The 14,994-nt window shown below is 47.7% G+C and overlaps 1 protein-coding gene across 1 annotated transcript in view; it reads right to left on the minus strand.

Moving 5' to 3' along the window:
- PTPN14 (protein tyrosine phosphatase non-receptor type 14) overlaps nucleotides 1-11,217 on the minus strand; it is a 90,534-nt gene extending 79,317 nt beyond the window's left edge. The window contains exons 1-2 of the mRNA XM_080931467.1: nucleotides 11,026-11,217; nucleotides 313-482 (exon numbers count right to left, since the gene is read on the minus strand). Coding sequence (XP_080787593.1) covers nucleotides 313-482; nucleotides 11,026-11,199 — 344 coding nt within the window. The 5' untranslated portion in view covers nucleotides 11,200-11,217. The remainder of the gene's footprint in view (nucleotides 1-312; nucleotides 483-11,025) is intronic.
- Nucleotides 11,218-14,994: the final 3,777 nt, after the last annotated feature.

The following is a 14,994-nucleotide window of genomic DNA, read 5'->3' on the forward strand; positions in this document are numbered from 1 at the left end:
TGGAGCGGGTATGTATATAAGAGAGAATTAGGTGGTTAGTTTTTAGTTAATTCTAGCACACCCATTTGACCATCCCTAGCATACACGTCTTTGCTGCTAGACACAAAACTTAACTGCCGTACCAGGGCTCCCGGAAATGCTGGGCATTAGCAACATGGATTGAACCAAAATATTACTGTCGCATGGCAACAGAAAACCTCCAGCAACACCACCCACTCTGCTTCCTCACACAACCAAGCATCGCCTCCACTTCACCGGAAGCCTCCTGGTTATCCACACCCTTATTGGGAACTCGAGGGGGAATATACCTACCTCGTGGCCTCCTGCTGAAGCCGTGACACATTTGGCACATAGAACATGACTCCGAAGAAAAGCAGAGGCTCATTAGCAAACTTGTCCAGATGTTTCTTCAGTGGCTTCTCCAGCTCCACCCATCTCGCCTGCTGGCTCTTGCTGAGAAACCAAAGGCCGAAGTAGTGTGTCTAGATAAAAGGGTAAAACTCCTGTCAGTTTGTACTTCCTACAGCAGTCCAAGACCACACGGAAAATAAAGCCTCCTGCAGCCGTGTCGTCAGAACCCTGAGATCCTGGGCCTATGTGAAAGGATCCAGCTTCTAGTTCCCAGAGTGGGACAAGCTGAAAGAAGTCGTACCCACTGATACAGCCACCTACAGAAGTAGTTTTCCAAGCAACTACACTGCTTGTGCATGTGGGTCCCTGCAAACCTGTGTCAGATGAGGGGCTGAGGCAGACTGGGGACAGAGCTGACTCTACAGGAGAATATGAGCCCCTGGCCACAGAGAGCTAGGTCAGCCTCAGTGTCCACCCTCAGGTGCCTGCCACCTCGGTTTTTCACGCGAGATTTTTCACAAAGAGCTGGGGTGCGTTGACGGAGTAGACAGGCTGGCTGCTGAGCCCCAGGTAGCCTGTGGTCTCGCTTCCCCAGTTCTAGGATTCCAATTGTTCCTCAGCACACCTAGCTAGGGTGCTGGAGACTGAACTCTGGTCCTTGCACTTGCAAAGAAGCACTTAACCAGCTGAGGTATCTCCCTAGCCAGGAGGCTGACTTCTTTCCTAAACTCAGAAGAACGGCTCCCTGTCTGATTTGACACATGGCATCTACCATGTAGAGTGGCTTCTTACTCAGACCTGAAGGCAAACCCTGCCAGCTGAAAACTGCCAGTGTAGAAACATTTCACAATCTAGTACGTTGTAACCAAAAACCCATGTGCTCTGTTTGTACCTTAATTGGTACATGAAAAGCGGCGTTCTGTATCGTTTTATTATACACAAATTATGACAAATTTCTCCCATACCAAGCTTTGAGACTGGAAGGCTCTCTTCTCCACAGTCATCCCCAAAGCCAGCGGTGGCAGTTTGTATCTTTATCCATTGGATTTAATCTTATCGTGTAGAGGGTTTGTGGACTGATTGAGAATTTAATATATAAATCTACCATGAAAAGCTACCAGAATTTAGAGTCATGTTGGTGCCGGGCGGTAGAGGAAAGGAACACGCCAGGGCAGTCGTATCCACCCAGGGGAGAAGCAACAGGGCAGACGGAGTGAACCACCTGGGAAGGAAATCTCATGGAGAGTGTAGCATGCAGACCGAGTAACGGAGTCCGTGTGCTCAGCTCCCGCTCGGCTCCACACCAGGGCAGCATCCACGGAGTGAGACCATGGGGGCTGATAAAGGTTAAGCTTTCATTTTAATATTTACTACAACACTTTTTTAGCACCAATATTTCCATGGCTTATGGTTAGAAACCCCACCTCCCAGAGGCTTCTGTGCTACAGCCTTAGTCCCATGTTCCTAGGGCCTGGTGGGGATACACCCTGATAGGAGACCATAGGACCCCTGAGCCTCCCCACCTCCTGCTTTCCAGCTGTGGTATGCCTTGTTTTGCACCTCTGCATACTTCTGGCATGATACCCTGCCTTCTCGAAAGCAAAGAGCAAAGGAGCCAACAAATGGCCAAGAGAAAGTACACTCTAAAGTCAACTCCCTGCCCCCCTGTAAATTGATCAATTCAGGTTACCACACATAGTAACAGAAACCTGACAATGGTTCTATGAACTGCAGAATTAGGAAACACTGCCCGGTGGGGGGGGGGGGGGGCTGGGAGGCCGCTCTGCTGCTAAAATGGGGCTAAGCAGGCATGAGGACTTGGAGCCCTAGTACCCAGGCAAGGTGGCATACAGCTGTAATCCCGGTGCTGGGGGAGCCAGCCCGCCTAGAATAACTGGAGGATCCCAGTTAGAAAGAAATAATAAAGTGGGAAGCAGCCGAGAAAAAGACATGATATCAACCCCCTGGCCATATATGCGTGCACACCCTCACCACACCGCCTGCATCTTAAACAGTCACAGAGGCAGAGAAGACAGGCCAGCGGTTCACACCTGTAATCCTGGCACTTGGGAGGCTGAGGAGAGTGGATCATGAGTTTGAGGTCAACCTAGACTACAAAGCAACATCCTACCTCCGAACAACAAAGAAAGGAACAAAACAGGTGTGGTGGCACGTGCCTAGAAGCCCAGCCCTTGGGAGGTGAGGGCAATGGGATCAGTTGGAGATAATGCTCAGCTACATAAAAAATGCAGGCCAGCCTGGGCTATGAGAGATTCTGCACAAGCCACAACAATAAAACCACAGCCAAAATGAACAAGAAAGGAAAGGGAGCCAGGCTAGTATCATTAACATAAGAAATGGCTAATGTAAACTGGATTAACAACAGATAATACAAAGGCCTTTGAAAGACAAGAAAAAGAACCACAAAGCAGGAAGAGGTTCTGCAACCCTCCTAAAGTCTTGTCTCAGACACTTCTGGGATACCGGATGATCCAGTGTGTTGCTGATGCAGTTGCCAGGAACCAGAGAGATGAGATACAGGCTAAATCCAGGCCTTCTGTGCTTCATTCAGTACCTGCCTGGAAAGGGTCCCTGGTACTTCCTCATCATGTCAAACCCCGAACTGAGGAAGAGGCCATACAACAGTCCCTCAGTGGGTTTTGGGGAGCTGAGCATGTTTACAAATAAAAGCTGGGGTAAGTACATAAGCTGTGCCACACTATACAGTGATTTCTAGAGGTGTGAGAGTCCCTCTGTGAACATGGCAGAAGGAAGCTCACACCTCAGTACTTTGGAGCTGACTAACCTCTCCTTCCACCAGAAGCACTGTCAATGTTTGCGCCATATTTTTATGTTTCATCCTAATCATAACATTGCTCAGTTTTTTAATAGTCAAATTATGAAGGACAGCAATAACCACAGGAACAACTCAGTGATTTGGGGAAGGATCTTTTTTTTAAGTTTAAAAAAATGTATGTATCAATTGTTTTTCATGCCTGTGTCTATGTGTGTGCCTAGTACTCTCTGAGGCCAGAAGAAGGCATCAGACCTTCTGGAACCAGAGTGACAGAGAGTTGTAAACCACCGAGTGAGTGCTTTGAATCCAACCCAGGTTTTCTACAAGAAGAACCAGTGCTTTTAGCTTTTAGCTCTAGCCTGAAATTAAAATTTATACTACTTCTTCTAACTCTCCTTCTCACTCCCACCCACTGAGATCACAGCAGGGGGTGAAGAACCACTATGAAGGGACATTTTACAGAGCATGCACTTCTGCATAACACACACACACACACACACACACACACACTTGTGAACACACAGGTTCACAGGATGGAGCAAACAATTTTGTTTGAGGCTCAAAGTACTAATCTTGAGCCACGGTAAACAGTAAAGAGTTCTAAATAGCAAAGGAAATTACCTCTAATGGAAAATAAATTTGTGGAAATGAATGTGTGGTGTGAGTGTTTGTTGTTATTGCTCCTGCTGCTGAAATACAGTCTTTTCCAAACAGTGCAAAGTAGTTCCCAGTGATTCACTCTCAATTATCCAATGAAAAAGTTACAAAACTACTCAAGAAACGGGACCCTGTAATAAAGAGGCAAATGAAATGAACAGGCATTTGTGAACAAACAAAACTCAAGACAGTCCGAAGAGCAAAGGAAAATGCTCAACACCCTCTTGCTGCCACAGAAGTGCAAATCAGAACTACACTGGGGTTCCCAGTGACCCCCATTGAAAGGAAGGTCATGAAGACAATGCTGGCAAGGGAGAGGAGGCCATATATATAGATGGTGGAGAAGTCCAGATGGGGCCTCTCTGGAGACCAGCATCAAGGCTCCCCAAAGCAGTGAAACGGGAATACACACACACACACACACACACACACACACACACACACACACCATGGAGTTAAACTGCTTGAACTGTATCATAAAAAAGAATGTCTTTGTCAGAAACCAGATGGAACCGGAGAGCACATTAAGTAAGATAAACCAGACCCAGAAAGACGAATGTCACTGTGCTCATTTGTAACTCCTAGACCATGTGTGCATGTACATCAGGATATATACACATGTGTGTTTATACATATATATGTATATACACACCATGCATGCACATTGATATGCAGGCGCTGTGGTTATAGTGAGTACTTGCCTGACATGTGCAAGGCCCTAGGTCCAATTTCCACCACCATGACAAGCTGGGTGTGATCTCTCACACATAACCCCAACATTGAATAGGTAGATGAATGGACAGCAGGTAGCAGGAGAAGATGAAGGAGAATGAACACAATTGAAGGACTTAACAACCATTTTAAAAGATGAGGGTTCCTAGTGTGGGACAGACTGTTTCTGAAGATGTCATAGCATATGTTCTATGACATTCTAATTTAAAATGTCTGGCTTCGTGATCTTGCAGGAAGAAGGGTCCATTCCTGAGATTTTCAGCTTTAGAATTTACCCAAGGAAGCCTCCTCTGTTCCCACCCACTTCTCCCACCCTTCCTCTGGCTGTTCCCACACTGGTGTGGAAAGACTTGGCCCCCAGCTTCTTAACAATACTTTTGTTCGGGTTATTGTATAGCCCAGATTTATTCAACCCTGTCTCTACAAGTTGTATCACTGCAGATAGCTGGGCACCACACGACTCCTTGTGCTTGGTCCGAGGGCTGTCTCTCCTGCCAAGCACAACTGTGCACACCCAGCTTCAAGTTCCCCAGGTTTCACAGCTAAACACACCACAGATTCTATGAAATGTGGCAGATGATTCCAAGCAGAAGCCACCTCTTCCATGACTAAAGGGACCTCATTGCTCTGAGAACTTGAGCTTTCTGGCTAATGCACCAAATATAAGCCAGACCTGGCTGACCCTTGGGATAACTCTGGGCATACATCTTCCATTGTATTCTAGTGTTAAACCCACAGCTCTGATGCCTCCAGGGAAGCAGTGAAAACTGGTTCCCAGAAAGAGGAACCCAGCTAAGATAGAGAGCCACAGGAGGATGACATTTCCATGTGAGCACTTCCTGGATTTATCAGGAGTTTCACATTTTAACGGAAGTATCAACACCTATATGTACTAAAAAGCCCTCTAGCGTTTGCAGCTACAGACGGGTGTGCACCAGAGCCAGTGTTCATAGGAATGACTGTGAAAAGATTCCAGGGAACAAAAACCTGCAAAGAGTGTAAGAAAACTAGTTTGTGGCCTAAGTGTGAAATGTCTCCACAAGCTTGTGTGTGTGAACACTGTTGCAGTAAATATTAAACAGTGGAAACCTTTTATCCCGAGCTAGGGCCAGCAACTGCGGGGCCATCCGGCACTGCTAACTTGGCGCTTCATGCCGCCTCTAAGAACTCAGGCACAGTTCACTCCACCGCCCCTGCTGCTTCTGTCCCGGGTAGATATGACCACCCTGGCGTTTTCATTTCCTCCACTGCCTGGTACAGACATAACTCCACATCCATTAACTTACCAAACAGATTTATATGTTAAATTCTCAATCCACAAACCCTCTACACAATAAGATTACAACCAATGGACAAAGATATAAACTGCCCATCTATAAGAGATAAAAAGACCCATAGAAACCATTAGAAATAATCATGACAACCTCATCACGCTAGAGATACGTCGAGAGAAACATACACATAAGCTTCCATCTCCTTCCCTCCCCAACCCCCAGCCTCCCCCCCCCCACAATCTCCACCTCCTGCCTCCTCTTCCACTTTCCTAAACCTTGCTCCGCCTACTTCTCTACTGTCCAATCATGTATGGCCTTAACATCAATCTACAGAACACCTGGTCCCCAGCTGATGGCACTGCCTTTGAGAAACTTGTGGAACCTCAATGGAGGGAAGGCATGGGTCACTGGGTGGGGTGGGCCTTGACAGTTTACTGGCCTGCCTCACTTTCTGTCTGCTCTCTGCTTGGATGTGGAGGTAATGTGACTAGCTCACTGGTGCTGGCATGCCACCCCCCATGATATATGCGCTCAACAGGAGCCCAAGCAAGCCCTTTCCTGAGCTAGAACTGGGTCTGTGGGGAATCCTGTTCTTTTCTTCTGTGGATCTCAGATGCTCTGAAGAAAACACATAGAAATGGTCCACAGGGTTGCTGACAGAACTCCTTCCTATTCTAGCGCTAGGGGAGCAAGTCCTGGACCTCACACATGGTGGGTGAGCAACCCGCCCCCAAGCTTTACCCTTTCTCCACTCATTTATAACAAGATGAGGTGTAACTGCACACACTAACTATTCCTGGCAGGAGATTGCTGAGGGTTTGGTTGCTCTAGTTTTGTGAGCCGTGGCGTGGCTTTAATGCCATCCATGAGGGTGACACATTTGGTCCTGGCAATTACAAGGGATTAAAGCCTTGATCTGAATGCAGGTATTCTGAGGAGGTAATCAGCCAGAAGCAAAAGTTTAGAATCTCTTGTATTAAGCTCTAACAGGCTGTCCGCCTCACCCGGTATTTCGGTTGTCAATCAAGAAGCCGAGCTGGTACAGTTCCACTTCGGAGAAGAAAGGAGCTATGTACAAGCACTGGAGGTGTCTCTGGGGCACGGGAAATACTTCAGACGCAGCCATGAAGCAGGCTCTGAGCAGTGTCACAGTCTAGTGACTCTGGAAAATAAGTCACGCTATCCTCCACACCTGGAGAACTGCAAGGCCATCTGTGAGCACACAGCCTCTGCACTTCGTAGTGCTGAGGATTCTGGAACACATCTAGCTAACAAGGGGCCATCGTCATTCCTGCAGACAATGCCTTCATGGAAGTATAGCGAACCATGGAAGAAGTTGCCACAGGGAACCAGGACACCCATCATGACCAGAGCCAAGAAAACCTTCTCCCAAGGCATTGTGGCTCCTACAGAACACACACCCATCGGGGAAGACTAAAGAGAAAAGGCTGAGCAATAACTGCCTCTGTTCGTACTAAAATGAAGACACATTTATCATTATAGTAGAGGCTGAGTACAAAGTTAGCTAACAATTCCAGTTATAATCTTCACAAGACAAGAAATCAATACAAGAGTCCGTCCCCCCTCTCAGCAGACCCTCACTCAGTATTGACCTTCAAACTGTTTTTATATTTACTTGTTCTGTCTCTCCCTCCTTCCTTCCCTTTGTGCATGTGTGCTCCTATGCACACCCAAGCGTATTTTGCTGCGTATGTGCCACAGCGTGCAAGTGAAGGGCAGGAGACAAGGCAATTGTCAGTTCTCTCCTTCCACCATGAGGTCCCAGCGATCAAACTGCAGTCATCAGTCAAGCTTGGTGGCCGGAGTCTTTCCCCAGTGAGCCATCTATCTCTTCTAGGCTTTTTTTTCTTTTGTTTAACTTGACACAACCCTAAACATAGTTGGGAATTTGACCCTGGGCATTTCTGTGGGGCATTTTCTTAATGATCAACCCACTGTGGGCAGTGTCACTCCTGGGAAGGTGGTCCTAGGTTGTATGAGAAAGAAGCAAGCCATGGAGAGCAAGCCAGTAGGCAGCACTGTCTCACGGTCTCTGCTTCAGTCCCTGACTCTGGGTTCCTGCCTTGGCTATCCTGGATGATGGACTGTAACGTGTAAATGAAATGCACCAGTCAGTGATTCACCACAGCAACAGAAAGCAAAGTAGAATTCATCTCATCAGATCCTGTGCTGATCACTTTAAACCCCTGGCTATGGTTAAGTAGGTAACAGAATGGAAGCAGATTCCACCGATGGGGGAATGAGGTTTCCCTGTCAATCAAACAGAAGGTCACAGTCGTTACCAAATGCCAATAGATTAACGTCAATCAAACCGCACACTGGTCTGTAATGTAAGCTCCCCTTTCTTCAATGGAAATGTATGTCAAGTCCCTCTGTCAGTAAAACCTTTACACATTCTGAAAATAGACAACTATGGAAGATTAATCAATTAGCAAGTATGGCAAATAGCTTTAGCAAAATGTAAATTGGTAAGAGAGACTAAACTGGGCACCAGGTGCCGACAAAACACAAGGCCACAGTTTGAATGGCCAACCCTATGTCACAGGATGAAAGTGGGAGACCCAAAGAGAAAGTGATTTGCTCGGAGGTGACAAAGTCCTTGAGTATGTGTCAGCACAAAGCCAGAATGAAAGCTGAACCCTACCTTAGCTCTGAGCTGTCAATCACATGACAATGCACACTCAACAGGAGCCCCTTTATCCTAGCTGAGGAGGTAGGTGTAGGATGGGAGGGGTGCCCTTTGACCTTTTGCTGGTCAGGAGAGATGCCTTCACACACACACACACACACACACACACACACACACACACATACATACACACACAGCATGGGCAGCTGCTCTTGACTTCCTCCTCTGCAAAGCCAGCCCCTGTGCTAAGAAAGACCTGTCATCATTTCTACCTGAATGCCTAAGCAGCCTTCTGGGCCAGATTTAAAGTACAGAAGCCATGTGTCTATGTGTTTGTGTGCCAGTACACCATGCATTCATACATGTGCATGCGCGCACGCACACACACACACACACACACACACACAAACACACACATACACACACGGATGTGATCACACACAAGCAGTGTGTGGGTGGAGTCCAGAGGCTAACCTATCTGTAGTTCAGCTTCAGCTAGAATGGCTGGCCACAGAGCTCTGGGGACACACCCAAGTCGGGTTTAGAGGCACACACTGCCACACTTGACCTTTTATGTGAGTGCTGGAAACCTGAAGCCAGATCTTCACCTTCACCCACCAAGCCCCCATCTAGCACCCTATTCTCTTTTCAGACAGGCTTTTACCCCAGGTCTACAGGAGTCTGTGCACCCACTAAGGGCAGGCACTATAGTGGCCCTACTCTGTGATTTGCTTTAGTGCAGGCAGCATTCAGTCTTTACCTAGCACCTGCTACCAAGGGTCCATCAAGTCCTAAGGGAGTCACACAATATTAAAGACACTCAACATTGAGCAATTATGAATTACTGGACACAGGGCCCTATATTTCCAGATGGGCAACAGGACTACAAAGTAAGCTTCATCATCCCCTCTACAGAACAGGACACAGAGGCCCAGAGAGCTCCTCTCATTTCTCCACATTCTCTCAGCAAATAAACTCCAGAATCACAGTCTGAGCCAAGTCCAAGACAACAAATCTACCCCTGCTTATAGCAGCTACTGACCTGCATATTATAATGATCCTAATACACATGGATGACCTGTTAATTTAATATACCTGGGAATGCTCAAAAAACACTTCACTACCTTTCCAATGATAAATAATTTTTACATGAATTTAGGCTATGTTTAAATACGTATACCCCATAATGCCACCACTAAGCAAAGGACAGCCAGCTACCTGCCATCAACAAGGCTGGGCCTTTTCTCAGGCTGCTTTGGTGTGTGCAGCCCAGCTCTACTCCTGTTCTGTGAGGACAGCCTCTGGCTGCATGTGGAAATGAATGAACACACAGCTCACCCTAATGCTGAATGAAGACAGAGTCTAAACACAAAAAGCAGCCAGAACAGAGATGTTCCGGAACAAGAGGCCCCAGAGAACAATGGGTACCCTATAAAAAGAAGTGTCAAGAGAAGGGTGGGAACCCAGAAGAGGAGAGTGACCATCAGTCTCTTCTATGCCATGAAATACTGTCACCCGGACCCCAGTGAGATCCAGGGGGTGATTCCATGCTCAGGGATGTCTGAATCTCAGGGTAGGCTACTATTCACCTAGAGCTGTCCACCAGCCAACACATGTGGGCTCCTTACAAAAGAGTCTGGTCCTGATGCCTAGAAACAGAAAACTGTACCAGGTCCCTTCTAATGGTGATCTGCCAGGTATGGCGGTACATGGCTGTGATCCGAGCCTGGGTGTCTACCTGGGTCCCACAGTGAGACCCTGTCTCAAATAACCAGACAACAGAAATGAATGGCATTCGAGAAGCCCAAAGGAATGAATCTTAACAGCTCTCCACGGTGTTGGGGAAGACAGCTACAACTGTGAGTTCAAATCCCAGAGCCCACATAAACGCCACTGGTATAGCATGCTTGGAGATTCAGGGCTTGGGAGTTCAGGGGCAGAGACTAGACAATCCAGTGAGCCCCACACTTAGTGAGAGGCTGTCTCAAAGGATGGAAACCACACTCCTGAGGGTAACACCCAAGGCTGTCCTCCGGCTGACACACAAATTCACGTGTGAATTGAAGAATTAAAAAATTAAAAAATGCTTTCTCAATGTCTCTGGGTGCCTCTCACTTTAAGTGTTATTTGTTCCTTTTCTTTGTGAGGGGGAAATACAGAAACAAACAAAGGCAGCTGCAGCCATCCGGAATGTGGGCGGTTATTCCTTGTGATGCAGCCACCAACCCCGAATGCCAACTGCCCACTCAACTGTTTTAAAAAAGAAGAAAAACCCAGCTTTGGTAGGGAAGAGTCTCTCAATTCATACCTTCCCCCTAAAATCTCACAAGGGAAACAAGAGGTACCCACTTCCCCACCCAGCTGTAGGCCCTCTTTCTGATAGCAGTGGTCTCCTGGGCCGCTGGAGCTTCCCCGGACCACACCCACACTATGAAGAGCTGGTTCTTTTAAACACAAGCTTAGGTTAAAAACAAAGCAGGTGCCAACAAGTTAGCAGATAGCCGGTTCCTCTGAAGAGCCCCCTCCCTGTCCCCACAACACACAAGGATACATGCTCAACTCACCTCCCTCAGCTCCAGCCTCTGGGCCACGGCCTCCAAACACTCTTGTCCCGTGCTTTCCACTGACAGCGTGCACTCGATGACATTGCTGTCCAGCAGGCGGATCCGGGTAACAAAGCAGTTCTTGCTCAGGACATTGTAGCGCCGAGTCCTGCGGAGCTTCAGGCCGAAAGGCATGGCTCTGCGGCCCGGGGACGCCGCCCCCTACTCCAGGCACAGGCACCCCCGAGGTGGCCTTAGTAATTTTGTGTTGGGGTAGTCACAGTAAGGTATGGCAAAGGGTGTCCATGCCCACCAGGCTCTCAGCAGGACAGCTGTGGAGAAAACAGAGATTCTGATGATCCACTCTGCATGGGAAGATGTCAGTGGTGTATTACACGCGCCATACACACACACACACACAGACACACACACACACACACACGCACGCACGCACGCACATAAGCATCCAGGCAGATAGAGAATGCTGTGGAGTCCTAAAGCTCCTGTGGGACTATGCATTTCATCCTCTCTCATCAGGGTGATATTGGAGAAGATCTGGGAAGAAGAAGCATTTAGCAGGAAGGAACCCATTCACACCGCCATCCTCTCCGGGCCACTCTCTCCACAAGGAGGGGAACTGGGAGCGATTGAAAACTGCTCAGGATATTCCCCCGTTTAACTTGATGAGGAACCACAGGAGATAAACTTCACTATGTACCAAAGAGGGAGGGGCCGGAGTGAGGTGGGCAAGGTGCTTGCAGGAAAGCCTGGCAACCTGAATTCAATCTCCAGAGCCCACACAGCAGCAGGAGAGAGCTGACCTCTGACCTCCACATGCATGCCCTGTCACACGCTAGCACATGAATGTAGTCCCAATAAATAAACGCACGTGACAGAAAATGACTCTAACAGGTGAAAAGCAAGATGGCGACCCGCCAACCTCGATCGAATGAAAACTTCATCTTGTCTCTACCCTACACCACTAAGTTTCATAGCCGGCTTTTTACCTCTTAATACTTACTTTGTAGCCATTGACTTAAATGGATGAGGCAAAGGGTGGCAGTACACATTCAACAGAGATACTTTCTACCCCTTAATTTACAATACAGAATTCTCACTGCCACCTTTAAATTGGTGCTGAGAATCAAATCCAGGGTCTTGCTCCTGCTAAGTGCGCGTTCTCCCAGTGAGCTAGATCCCTGGTCCCTAAGATATGTAAGTTCTTTAATGTACATCAAAATCTTACACTGTGTCCCCTTTCCTCCACAAATATTTAGACAGCTGCGTGGAACCACCCAAACACAGTTCCGTTCCTCTCCGGATGACTCGGTGGGAAAGCCCTGTCACCGACTACAGATCGGTTAACCCACCAGTAATGAGACTGACACTCTGACGTCCGGACAGATGAAAATGACGAGGCGGCAAACACAAGCATCAAACACCAAGCAAAGTGGCTTTACCGTTCCACCCTGAGCCAGCGGCGTTCTGGTCTGGAGGCACACGAAACGTCTTCCGGGAAAGTCAGCATTGCACAGTGAGCGTTTCCATCTGGCTGCCTGCTCCCACCGGGCTCAGAGGAAGACTCGGTGGGCAGCTGTGTTAACTCAGGCAGGTGCATGCAGGCTCAAGACCTCCGTCCACCCTGACACAGCATTGACCCTGAGCCCCACTGACTCCCGAACGAGCAAATAGGAGCCAGTGGCACCTGCAGGAATCCGTCGGCGGATAAATGAGCTGCCTGTGATATTTATGTGCCGCTCCCTGCCAGAACCTCAGGCCTCCTGAAGGTTGTCAGGGTATAACCCTACAACACACCAAAACACACACTCCCGGCCTCCCTCAGTAGGCTTTGATACTTGCCCTCGGCACATTCCTGAGCATAGCAGGTACATGTTTTATGATAGCTTAAAATACATATGGCTAGAAATGCTGGCTTGGTAAAATAGATTAACATTTCTAAACCACTTTATGTTGGCAGCTTGTCATGTTTACTTCCAAGCCACGCCAGTCTGATCTCCTGATAGGGATAGAAAATCTGGAGGGATCCACCCAGAAAGGGGGAGGGGGGAGAAGAGGGGAAGCCAGAACACCCTTAAGTGTTTACTGATGAATTCCTTCTACTTACTGAAGCTCAGGACCGGCGGGCTAAGATTCGATACCTACATTAAGAAAGCCTTAAGCAGACAGAAATGTTTGCTCTGTGGACACCAGCTGCATTTCTCTCCCTGAGCCAGGCGCTTTACATTCGGGTGTATCTCCCCTTAAACACCTATGAAAGAATGTGGCTGGCTCGGTATCCCAGCAAAAACAATCTCTCCACATAGTCTCCAGCATGACACAATGCACGGATGTTGAAATAGCTCGGCTCCCCAGCCCAGTGTGTGGATGACCGCAGTTCTTATGAGGGGACAGAACATACACACAGCAACTAATGTGGGTCCAGCGGCCATTATCCAAGACCACCGGTGACGAAGGACAGACAGTACTCCCCTTCCAAACCACCTTTCGGCTTCCTTGTGGACAACCTCTAAAACAGCCCTCGGAAGTGTCTGTAGGCAAAGCTAACGATGCTCTGACATCATGGACCCTAGGAAATATCTATTTCACTTTTTTTTTTTAAACCATCCTGGTCTTTGATGTGCAAGCAAAGGTCTCAACAATAACTATGAGAAAACTGGTCTGAATGGTCAGCAAGTTGACAACTAAAAGCAGGTATCAGACGGGGGAGTGGAAGGCCATACGAGCTGCCTCCCAGGCTGCAAGTGGAGAGATTAGGAAAAATAAAAAGTGATGTGTTGGGCCTGGAGAGATGGCTCAGTGGTTAAGAGCACCGGCTGCTCTTCTAGATGGACCCAGGTTCAGTTCCCAGCAAACACATGGCAGCTCACAACTCTAACTCCAGTTACAGGAGATCTGATGCCTGGAATAAAATTAAAATTATCTGATGCACATAAAATTTTTAAGAAATTAAGTGAATTAAAAATAACAATAAACGAGAAAAACAGGTGATGTGTTGGTCTTGATTAAATCCAGTTTGACTGTGGGGGTGGGAAACCTAGGAAAGATGGGAGGCAAATAGGGAAATTAGAAATAAAAACGAGAAATGACAGAATATTCGTAAATCATTGTTATTTTTCTTGTGTTTTTGCTGTGTTACGATGTGTGTAGCGTTCATGTGCGTGCTTGTATCAATGTACACTTAGTCTGGAGGTCAGAGGGCAATGTCAGGCGCCTTCCTCGGTCGCTCTCTGCCTCTATGTTTTCCTTTGAGACAAGTTTTCTCACTGACTATGGGGCTCACAGTGTTTAATCCAACTGGCCAGCAAGCCCGGGGCTCCTCCTAGAGGAACCACTGACCTCTTCACCTGGGTCTGGGCATTTACAGACCTGAAGACTAGCCTCCCCTGAGTGTCTCCCCAGCCCCAACTCACCATGATTCAGACGGTGGGACTGGAGTTCTGGAGGAAAAGTGCTACAAGATATCCGGAGCTCTATCAGGAGTTGAAATCTCAGGATGCGGGCTGGGCAGATGGCCCCGCAGTTAACAGCACTGGCTATTCCTACAGAGGACCAGGGTTCAGTTCCCAGCACCCACATGATGGCTAACAACCAGCTGAAACCTAAATGCCCTCTTCTGGTGTCTGAGGGCACTGTAGACACACAGCGCACAGACATACATGAAGCCAAAACTCCAGTACATATAATATAAAGAAAAAAAAACTTTTAAATATCATGATACCTGTGGTTTTGGTTTTGTTTTTTTAAGATTTATGTATTTTATTTATTTATACAGCTATACTATAACTGTATGCAGACACACCAGAAGAAGGCGCAGGATCCCGTTACAGATGGTTGTGAGCCACCATGTAGTTGCTGGTGAGCCATATCTCCCACCAGCCAGTGATTTGTAAACAGTGCGGATATGTGCATGCATATAGGTACACACAGACAAACACGTGGTGTGCACACATGTGCAACCTATATGTGGAT

This window comes from Micromys minutus, assembly GCF_963924665.1.
Source record: "Micromys minutus genome assembly, chromosome: 1".
NCBI classification, from domain to species: Eukaryota; Metazoa; Chordata; class Mammalia; order Rodentia; family Muridae; genus Micromys; species Micromys minutus.